Below are 11418 nucleotides of genomic sequence, written 5' to 3' on the forward strand. Positions count from 1 at the left end.
CTAGTACAATGACGTATTCCAAACTGTAAAGGTTTAAAAAACTCTTTACTGCTGGACAGCCAATACACAGGGCTGGCAGCTACCATAGTATGATTAGTGTCTGAATCAGGATAAATGTAAGGACCAGATACACCAAACACAGATTTAGACAAATTTACTACAGAATTTAGGGTTTAGGGTACAAAGTCTAGTCTCAATTTTAAAACTCCATTTCTCAAAATAGACTAAAATATACTCGATGAAGTGAAAGAGCAAGATGACTGCAGCAAGATCTACTGTATTTAGACTTGTGCAATTGCTTTACTTGCTCATACATGTAGATCATACAGCACATAATCTATAGCTTTAATGTTTTAAATTCTTCTAGTTATTGTTATTATTAAGGTTTTGTGACTTTTCCTAGTTGTCTATCTCTTCCCTACCTCAAATCTCTTATCTCTTTTATTTTATTTTATTCTAAATTATCCTGTTCTTTTTTTATCTTGCTAATTTATTTTATTTTAATGGGTGCTAGTAGATATTTACTAGTAACCCCTCAAAGTTTGTTGGGCCCATAAATTTTTTTCTCTCTAATTGTTCGTTTGTTTATATACTATTTCCTTTTGTTCACACTTTGTAAATTGTTCAATAATAATAATAATAATATACAGGACATCATTGCATGGCAAGATAAAGAGGCATATATATACACATGTATACTAAAGAGAGATTGCTCTGAGGGAGAGAGAGAGGGAGAGAGAGAGAGAGCAGACATCGCACATGTATACATGATACTCATGTATATACATGAGAAAGTGCTGAAAAAGTAGATAGATGTAGATACATGATTAGCCATAGCAGTACACGGAATATTGCTCTTGTATTTACTATTAATAGTTATTAATGTTATTGAACAATTCAATTAGTCGTCAATCAACCTTAAAAATTTGCTACTAACTATGCTTCAGTCACTATTAGTGACTATTCACCCTTTTATACTTACCTCATTGAATGCTTACTCTTTTTTAAAAATAAAAGTTAATATATTTAGTACAGTTATTTATCAGTTAATGCTGTGATAAGTTTATAGCAAAATACAAGTAAATACATGAATATAAATGGGGTCACTAAAAGTACATACAATATAGAAAAGTTAAAATACAAGTAAATACATGGTAGATGAAAGGTGGATACATGATGCAATGTCTGAGAGAGAGATAAACAAAATTACAAAGAGGGGGAAGGAGAACTGGAGAACATCAACAAAGAGAACAAGGACATAAAAAATGTATAAATGTGTGGGAGGAAAATTAGTAAATTAACAGCTTATTATTAAAGAGAACAAAATTACAAAAATTAATATGAGCATCATTATTATTTATCAGCAAATGGAAGTGTAAAAGCACACTTAGTTGAATTATTATCAATTATTTATTGTTTTTCATGAATAATAATTTATTCCATAACTGTTCCAGTACAAGGGTACTTTTCATTTCTATAACATTGTAAAATAAAATAAATAATAATGGAAATATTCACTTACCAGGAACAAGACGGTAAAACACTAAATATAGTAGCAATGCAGCCAATATAGATTGTAAAATAAAAATTAAATATTCTATGAAATAAATAATTCAGTAATAAAATGACTATTTTTCAGCTGCTTTGCTTTCATTAGTAATTATGTCTGATATTATATTGATAAATCATGTGTATGTGACAATACATTAATTTATTTTCCTTACTTATTATTTCGTTAATGTGATCTTGGAAGCAATATGATATCAAGAAAATCGAAATTATAATAATCATAATTATGAATAAAATGAGGATATCCTTCTTATTACCTATGCAGTAAAAATAACTTTACAACAACTATTAAAAATAGAAAACTAATTGCTATTGATAGAATGTTCCTGAAACCAAGCAATCTGACTGGTCAGGTACAACTAGATGTATAAATGCATTGAAAAAACATTACCTTGACAAGATAATACTAAAATGAGGATAAAAAAGCCAATCATTATTGTAACTACAGATGCAACAACAATGAAGAATTTATTATACAAGTAATATTCCCAGTAGTCAACTATATAAAAATTATCATCAGTGAATTCAATTATATAACGAGTAATTACTTGATTGTGTTTTGACAGTTATATTTCTGGGGGTTCGAGCACCTTTCAAAAAAAATTTTAACTCTTCTGAAGCTGGTAGGCCATCATTTCTTGTCCATTGCAGTGAAAATTGCATATTATTTGCAATGTAGTTCATTTGCAAAATCTCTTTTGTATACTATTAATTTCTCATCAAAAGTTATTACACAGTAAAATTATTGACTTACAACCAGATCAAAACTTGCCACAACACTCCAATTTTTTGAAGGATTGAATTCTATAACAAGTTCTATTTCTGTACTATGTTCTTCAAATAGTATCATATGGTTTTTAAATTGTTTTGACCAAGTCTGCATGATAAAACAAAATTCAGTTTTAATCATAATTTACATGCTGACCTTGTCAAAATCATGTAGATCTACCAGTGAGCATTGAGATATCACATAGTTATAATCCCATTGAAACTTAACAGTAGGAGATCTCTGATAATATAATGTTCCACAAAATGTAGTTTCAGTACTATTTGCTGAAAAACCACTGAAGTGGTTCACTGAAAAGTAGACATAATCCCTACTGACAGTGACGTTAGGAATCTCTTCAAAGATGTAGGACATATTCATTTGATTGTTATCAGCAGTATAAACTTTTATTATTGATTTTTGACTAGTATAATGACGTATTCCAAACTGTAAAGGTTTAAGAAACTCTTTACTGCTGGACAGCCAATACACAGGGCTGGCAGCTACCATAGTATGATTAGTGTCTGAATCAGGATAAATGTAAGGACCGGATATACCAAGACGTATATTAATAACAGAAAAGAGACCATCTGGAAGAGCATCAGGAGGAGAAACAATGATGAGACCAAATTTTTCAATCGTTATTGCTCTACCGCCTGGTACAACAACATTAGTACTTCTGACTACCTCAACACCAGGCAGGGGAGCTATTATATTTATTATAATTATGATAATAATGTAAGTACAATCTTACCAATAAAACTGCTTTGCGGTCCATAACTTGCATAAATTATGAAAGAGAGGAATACAATGTATATAAGAATAGTCATCAGTTCTGAAAATAAAATACACAAATCTTAGATAGTTGACATGTTATTTTAATACTTTGTCTATCGGGTTTTAGCAATGATAACAATGGTGCTTGAATTCTTTTCTTTTTCAGTTCGTCAACTAAGGGGGTACAAAATTGAAAATAATCAGACTTATTATTATTTCTTTATTGTAAATTAAATGAACTTATCACAAAATTAGTTTTGATTATACATGTAGTTATCTTACTGACAAGAGTATTACAACATACATGTATAATACCCTATAGCGCAAAATGTTTGAGGGCTGTAAATTTTGCAATTTTTTAAAGATTCACTAAAATTACTTCGGTAAAAATCAATAATATTACAGTACAAGATGGCAGTTCTCAGACAGCATAAATTTGCAAAATTAAATTTGCAATTTGACCCAAGAAAATTGAAATAACTTTTTATAGGAATGTGAGATAAGGATGAGACTTAGTAGCCCAATGCCACTTCAGAATATCAGGTTTTGAGTTCCATAGCCTTTGGGAACCCTGAGAACCGGGTTCTCCCTATAAACCTAATGGCATACCAAAGCTAACCGCAATGACGTTTTATGATGTCATAGTTTACATAATAACACGTGGTCGCACTGCCCCAAACAGACTACCATATAGCGGGAAATTTTGGAGGGAATCAAATTTGGCAAATTTGGCGTTTCAATAGTTACATAGTACATAGTAAAGTTACATAGTAACTTTTTGCATCCTCTGGACTAATTTTATGATAAATGGAGGTCAGGAAGTTGGATTTTTTAGGCTATAAAGATCAATTTTCCTATCCGCCATAAGGTACATGTACCTTTTGTCAATTATGGTCACAAATAACTAGTTTATTTAGAAGCCATACAGAACAAAGGTCACCTAGCATGGTTCATAGGGATATTGGCAGATATACAATGATATTCGAATATCCACTATAAACCATGCATGGTACCTTTGATCTGTATGACTTATATAGAATAATCAGAGATAATGAATACTATGTAACTGGGATAGGAAGATTATATACATTATACACGGTATTGTATAAACATCAATGAATGATGTCATGACTCATGAATACTGTACATAGGCTTGTTGTCTGATAAAATCAGTAGTTAGCAGTACTTAGTAGTCAGTCACACAATAATACTCTTACCCATTGAAGGGATCAGGTAATTAAATTGTAGTCCAATGGAACTGGTCTCTTTGATGGATTGTTCCTCTAAGGATGTGACTCTCTCCTGTAGTTGTGACTTCTCCTTCATTAGTTTGGCTATGTACGAGTCCTTTTCTTTAAGGTTTATAAATTAATAGAATATTAATAATTATTATTGATTGATGATAATGCACTAACTAGTAATGATCTTTTTCTCATTCTGTGATTGTTCCTCTACTTGTGATGTCAGTTTGGCTATAACTTTGTCTTTCTTTGAAATGTCAGTTTTGAGATTTTGTTTGTCGCCTACACAATAAACATATTCTCTCATCTAATACATGCTGTGTGTATAGTTAACTAACCAATAATGATCTGTTTCTCTTCGAGATATTTTTCCTCCTTCTCCTCCATATCAGCAACCTTGGTTTTAAGTTTCTCATAATCTTCTATACATTAATAGAATATTCTCTCATCTAATATTATGTACTGATGATACACTAACCAGTAATAACCTGTTTCTTCTCCTCTACTCGTGTCTTCTCTTTCAATATTTTAGTTACATATACTTCATTATCGGCAACTTTAGCTTTAAGCTTCTCATAATCTTCTATAATTGCCCATAAATATACAAAGACAGAAAATAAAATGATATAATTATAGCTTATACAAATTTGCACTGCATGTACAGTAGCCCATACTAATAATTATTAGTGATTAATAATGATACACTAACCAATAATGATCTGTTTCTCTTTGAGATATTGTTCCTCCTTCTCCTCCATATCAACTACTTTGAGTTTCAGTTTTTCATTATCCTCTATACATTAATAGAATATTTTCTCATCTAATAATATGTACTGATGTCTAATACACTGCTCATAATATCATTACTATCATCACCTTTAACTGAATAATAATAATATAAAAGAAGAGAGTAATCAGTATTATGCATAATAACACAACAGAATATACACATAATATATACACACCAAACACTGGTTCAACCAATGTACAAGCCATTAGATAATCATATTCAATATTATTTCTAGCTTATACAAATTTGCACTGCATGTACAGTAGCCCATAAATACATGTACTATGATTATGGCTAATCATACCATATATGGTAAGCAGAGCTCACTCTACATCAATCTCATTATTTCTAATGCATGGACAATTTTGACCTTTTTATTGAGTACAGGATACTACCGTAAATCTTCTAAAAGTTTCCCACAGTCACTTTTGATAAATAAATTTTGAAAATGAATAATTAGAGTAAACTAAGCCTTTATGGCCAACTAGCAATTAATTATGACGAAATAGGAGGCACTAAGGTGCATATTTGGACAAGATATAAGTCTGTTGATGCTTCTTTGTTGCTTGACTAACACAATCTGAATCTTGAACTTAGGCCTACTAATGGCAGTCATCTGTCCGGCGGAGTGCTGCTCGAGGCATCACTGTGAGTTAGACATGATTTTTTGCCTCTTGCAGCACAGGCCCATGTGTTATAATGCTGTCAAGTGTCGAAATCGGAGGGAAATGGTGAAATTAGAAGAACTTTCATCATAATTTACAAAACAAATTAGTAGAATTAATTTTGAAATAAAAGTGCCTAAAAATTATTTCTTTTTGAAATTAGAGGTGCGAAATTTTAGAAGAATTACGGTATTTCCATACTTAACATTGTCTAATCCACTAGTATGATAATGTAAACCAGTACTAATACATACACTCACACTACCAATAACCACACAATACTACATAATAGTAATCAGTTAGTACAGTTAAAGTCTGTGTGTGTGTAGTATCCTATATACCTTGTTTATTGGCCTCAACCAGTGCCTCCTGTAGTGATACTTTGCTCTCATGAGCCACTTGTAGGTCTTCATCTAAAGATTGTATATATCTCTGAAGCTTTATTTCCCTCTCTGTCGGATATTCTATTAGCTGATCCATCCGCCATGTTCTGGTCTTGCTGTACGATTGATACTTTTTTTGATAGTTCTTACTAGTGAGATCATTACCATCCAGTACTGACTCTACTATCCACTCACCAGCTTCACTATATACTGAGACACAATAACATACATTATATATTTATAAATAAATGTATTTAATTTATAAACTAATGGTATCATTTATAGTGGTTGTAAATACACACCCACACATACAGTGGTATTGTAGTGTGTACAGTATACAAAAATGAATGGAAAATGTAAGTCATATTAGGAACTGAAATTTACAAATAATGTACATACTATAAAAATGAGTGGTACATTATTTAATGTAATTATGTATTTAATGCTCGTATCCTTACAATTAATTAATATTATCTTACCTAATCCAATTATCATTGTTAGTCTATTAGTATCATTGATATATGTAACCCATGGTTCCTCCTTTCCTCCTCCAACATCTTTCCATTCAAACTCTTTACATCCTCCAACAATTACTAGCCACACACAGTGTGGTGACATTGTGACTGCTGTGAGTGAGTGAGCGTATCTACCAGTAACAGATTCAGGTAGAGGAATCTGTAGATAAAGAGAAGTATACAAGTAATTACTGATACATGATGTTTATACAGTTACTTATAAAAATGAGAAATTGTATCATTTCATATGTAGATGATCGTTACATTTATTGTAATTGTAAAATCAATTCTAATCTGAACAAAATATACATTTTATTTCATGCACATCATGTAAAGAATAACAAAATATGTACAAAATTAAATCTCAATATTTTAAAAATAGGAAATTTGTTAATAGTACACACACACACACACACACACACACGCACACACACACACACACACGCACACACGCACACACACACACACACGCACACACATTAAGGTTGATTCACAAAATAATGTAATGTGTAATTTTTAATCAAATGTGTGGGTGGTTCTATTGTATTGTTAATGTTTCATCAGTGATAGTCTTATCTACTGAACACACTAACAATTACTAATCTATCATCAATATACATCAGTACTAGTGTCATACTCTCAACTGACCTAACTATACATACACACACATCATTATACAGTACTATACACACACATACCTTCCTACAACTATACTGACCAGTAGTGATACTATCAAATAACAAACATTCATTAACTAGTTGATTCTTCTTATCCTTTCCACCAATCACTACTAGTGTAGGTGAGGTAGAGTCACCATTGATAATAGCACTAGCATGACAATATCTCTCCATAGGCCACAGTCCCTCATTAGGTATTGCTCCTGGTTTCAGTATCTCCCAGTTCTAGATACATAAACAAATACTAATAATATCAGTCAGCGTAAATATGAATAATGGGTGTGGCTATACAAATAATGGGTGTGACATGTAAAAATTAATCCTAATATTTAATACTTTGATGTTAATGAGGTGAGGTTAGTGGTTGTGTTTAGTATTATACATGTACAAGTACTGGAGGTATAACAAATCTATTGGTACACAACATACTTGATAATATGAAATACCAGACTACCTAAGCATGACTATAATATTTATATTTCTACCATGGGCCAAATTTAAATTGACCAGTCAGGATGCAGAATACCAGCCTAGGTTTATAAATCTATTAGATACCTCCCGGGAACACTTAGAATCTTGATGCTCTATGCTTATGCTCTTATTAGTCCATTAGTTTTGTCAAGTTTGATTGATTCTCTACTGGCCTAGCCTGTGAGATATGTTGTATGTATGTCAACTGTGATCTTATGATCAGCAGCTGCTAGGTTTCTTCAAATGTCATGGTAGAAGTTGGTTATACACCTCAGCCTATGTCATTCATCTTGGTGTATTATTATATCAGTTGCTGTCTTGTTACTCACCAGTTTACAATAGCACTCATACTTGCTATTGTTCTGCTGATTTAGGCCCCATTTACACTAATCCACTTCACTGAATCTGGATTGTTTTTGCTATCACTCGAGCTATTATTCGTTTTAGGTGTTTACACTAATCCAGCAGCTGCATTTTCATAAGATTTATCATTCCTTTATAGAAGTATCCACTTTGGTATCCTTTTACATTTTGCTTGGGATAGGTGATGCGTTTTCATGTATTAGTGTAAACAGAAGCTGTATCAAAATCAAAAAGTCTCTGTTTACATGTGAAAATGGATTAGTGTAAACGGGGTCTTATATCGTAATTAAATATTCTCACTCTGACTGGCCATTAGAACATCACAGTATGCTACATTTATTAACCTTGCGACTGCATTGCTCAGTTAATAAATCCCATAGAAACCTCTACCTTGGTGCATAACCTATACATACATGTACATGTACATGTATATAATAAATAAGAAGTGCCCTAGGGCAGTATAAACGATTTATCAGCACTGCAGCGTCTTTGAAGTTTGGGTTAGGTAGAATATAATAATACTGAAATAATGTAGTGTATTTCCTTGAATAAGGGCCTAGGCATTTATTGCTTAACAGAGGCAAAATTCACAAAAAATAAAATAAAAAAGTGCCAAAACATGGGCTCAAACCTGTGACTCTATGTTCTGAAGACTGCAGATGAACAAATAGGCCATTTGGGCCACTCTAACCATAAATTAATAAATACTTGGATATGTGCGTATCTATAGTGGTAATATATTAATGATAGGCACTTATTTGAGTAGGGCCCCTATTTGAGGAAATACTGTATTACCAAGAGTACATAATATTAGGGAGAGTATCCAATGCACCTACAGTAGCCTGCTACATCACGGCGTATTGTTTATTTGCACTTGTTACAATACAACAAAATATAATACAACTTACTATGATACTATGTGTCACACTGAATATGTAAACACTGTTAGTAGCTGTATTCAGATCACCATTAACAGTCACTCGTCCTCCAAACATTACTCCTCTGTTACCAGTAGTAGTAATCTTCTCAATTATGAAACTACTAGTTGGTGGACAACACTGTCCACTGACAGATGGAACAGTGAATTGTCCTAAATTAAGTGAAGAGAATACAGTGATCATCTATCAATACATCTTACGGTTGTTACCTATTATATTGCTATAATTATACATGTAATTAATATACACATGTACAGTAATTATGAATTTGAAGTACATGTACAAGCAATTTTTATCAAAAGTAAATCAGTATAATGTATACATGTACATGTATAAAGCTGAGAATCTTACCAGTGGACACATTATAAAGTAACTGTTCATTAGTACGAACGCCGCCATCATTAAGTTGATCATATTGAAACTGAGGATGGTAAACAGTTGGTGTAGAACCTCTCCCTCCTATTATGACAAGGTATTCTGCTCCATCAAATTCCAGTGATATCATTCCAGCATAGCCTTTCTTCATCAACGACTGTTCAGCATTACTGCATAAAGTCCACTCCATCTTTATCGTATTCAGTACATTCAACGTATTGTGGTAACAGTCATCATGACCACAATATCCACCGAAATAGTAAATATTAGAATGAGAGGTGGTACAGGAGTAGCCAATTACTCCTAATGGAGGAGTACCTCTTGTTAGGTGAGAGGACCAGTCAGCAGCAGAAAGCTGGTACACATCAACTGTTGAGGTCAGATCCTTCTTTTGAAGTGATTCATGAACTGCAGGTAAGTTAACCTGGCTCCCAGCCCACAGGTAGAGGGACTCCCCTATTACAGGAGCTTTGTGCTTAGCTCTTATTTTGAAACCTGTAGTATTAAAATGAATAATGATAGAAATGAAGACAATGACTACAGAAGAATAAATAGAAAGAGAGAGTATGAAGACAGAGGAGGAGGGAAGATGGTAGGGAGATATAAACTAACTTTTTCCAGACATCCTCTAGCTCTTCTAAACATTAGTAAACAACGAGCCACGCCTAACATTCCAACAAATTAATTATCACTTAGACCACACCTCTACTCAGTTTTATTAGTGACCACGTGCAGAAACGTGATCATGGTGCAGTACTGCTAGGGGTGTCCCGATTATGCTAATTTTTTTTACCTATAATTCTATTCAGAAATTCTCAAAAATTTGCCTATTATTCTTTTTATTCTGCCCTATTATTCTCACTTTATTCTTTACAATCATGAGCTAACTACAATAAAAATGATTATTAGTAAGTCTGTCTGAGAAGCTATTTAAAGTATCACTATCAGCAGAGACTGCAAAATATATGTCTCTATATCAATTTCAGAACCTGAACTTTGTTCAAAAATTGAGTTACAACTAGCTCAGGCATTAAAAAATTCAAAAACTTTGCATTTGCTGCTATTATTCCCAAAATTATTCCGGAATAATCGGGACCCCCTAGTACTGCTCTGCCTCACTCATTGATTAGAGAGAAGGAGTGATGAGGATATCAGAGAGACTATTTAGTACTCACAATGCTAATGTAATGGAATGTGGTGTATCTGTATAAGTAGTAGTGTCATTGGTAAATTGGTACTGGATAGAGCTATTAGAGAGGAGGAAGAGGAGACAGTAAAGGAAGCATGTCATTCACTACTAGTGATGTATGACAGGATCACTTTATAATCATTGATTAGAGAGTTTGTATGTAACTGGAACTTTAAAACATCATGAACACCCACGCAATAAAAGTGTGTTAATTAACTGATTGTGGGAGTGGTTGGATAATGGATATCATCATGGCTGGAGTTGATGATGAGGATTGTGGCGGGGATTGTGATGAAGTTGATCATCTAGATGAAGCTGTTACTAAATCCAGGAGCTCCTTCAAGACTATGTTTAATAAAGGATTCAAGTATCAGGCCTACTTGAACAGAGTTGTTGAAACTAAGAGGATCAGCTTAAATAAATTTTCTACATACGATAAGGACATCAATATGCATCAGAAAATTGTAATAAGAATGGGGGTGATTTTTGTATAACAGAGCAACTTACAGTACCAAAATTTCCATGATATAGAGGCACTGTTGCAATTGCATACATTTACACACACTCTCCTTTCCTTCAAAGAACACCTCTGTATAACAGAGACACTTTCTCGACCCAAAGTGTCCATTGTATAGAGGCTCCATTGTAATACATGTACACACACTCTGTCTTTCTTCCTTTTATAGAGAGATGATCCCA

General features: G+C 32.8%; 2 protein-coding genes across 3 annotated transcripts; both read right to left on the reverse strand.

The window, feature by feature from the left end:
- Positions 1–998: 998 nt before the first annotated feature.
- LOC109588805 (uncharacterized) lies at positions 999–3392 on the reverse strand. 2 transcript variants are annotated; one of them, XM_020004919.1, is made up of 9 exons: positions 3221–3392; positions 3090–3170; positions 2495–3042; positions 2324–2446; positions 2118–2274; positions 1961–2068; positions 1725–1826; positions 1523–1597; positions 999–1474 (listed from the first exon to the last, which is right to left on the reverse strand). In XM_020004919.1, the coding sequence occupies exons 2-9, from the start codon at positions 3163–3165 to the stop codon at positions 1407–1409; spliced, it is 1257 nt and encodes a 418-aa protein (XP_019860478.1). In that variant the 5' UTR covers positions 3166–3170; positions 3221–3392; the 3' UTR covers positions 999–1406. The 2 variants fall into 2 exon arrangements, with proteins under 2 accessions (XP_019860478.1, XP_019860479.1); XM_020004920.1 differs by lacking the exon at positions 3221–3392 and having other exon boundaries at positions 3090–3206.
- Positions 3393–6557: 3165 nt separating this feature from the next.
- LOC109588804 (kelch domain-containing protein 3-like) lies at positions 6558–10269 on the reverse strand. Its single transcript, XM_020004918.1, has 6 exons — positions 10143–10269; positions 9507–10025; positions 9126–9307; positions 7405–7608; positions 6671–6866; positions 6558–6589 (listed from the first exon to the last, which is right to left on the reverse strand). The coding sequence occupies exons 1-6, from the start codon at positions 10153–10155 to the stop codon at positions 6558–6560; spliced, it is 1146 nt and encodes a 381-aa protein (XP_019860477.1). The 5' UTR covers positions 10156–10269.
- Positions 10270–11418: the final 1149 nt, after the last annotated feature.

The sequence above is a fragment of the Amphimedon queenslandica genome, unplaced genomic scaffold, assembly GCF_000090795.2.
Source record: "Amphimedon queenslandica unplaced genomic scaffold, v1.1 AMPQUscaffold_11846_Cont13812, whole genome shotgun sequence".
Taxonomy (NCBI): Eukaryota; Metazoa; Porifera; class Demospongiae; order Haplosclerida; family Niphatidae; genus Amphimedon; species Amphimedon queenslandica.

What these genes read in the sequence shown, in the direction of transcription:
- LOC109588805 (XM_020004919.1), bottom strand. Translation starts at nt 3,165, where the DNA reads ATGACTATTCTTATATACATTGTATTCCTCTCTTTCATAATTTATGCA. An exon ending in TCACATTAACGAAATAATAA is followed by an intron (nt 1,598 to 1,724) that starts GTAAGGAAAATA and finishes TTTATTTCATAG; the next exon opens with AATATTTAATTTTTATTTTA. An exon ending in GTTTTACCGTCTTGTTCCTG is followed by an intron (nt 1,475 to 1,522) that starts GTAAGTGAATAT and finishes ACAATGTTATAG; the next exon opens with AAATGAAAAGTACCCTTGTA.
- LOC109588804 (XM_020004918.1), bottom strand. An exon ending in ACTTTATAATGTGTCCACTG is followed by an intron (nt 9,308 to 9,506) that starts GTAAGATTCTCA and finishes CACTTAATTTAG; the next exon opens with GACAATTCACTGTTCCATCT. An exon ending in AACAATGATAATTGGATTAG is followed by an intron (nt 6,590 to 6,670) that starts GTAAGATAATAT and finishes TCATTTTTATAG; the next exon opens with TATGTACATTATTTGTAAAT.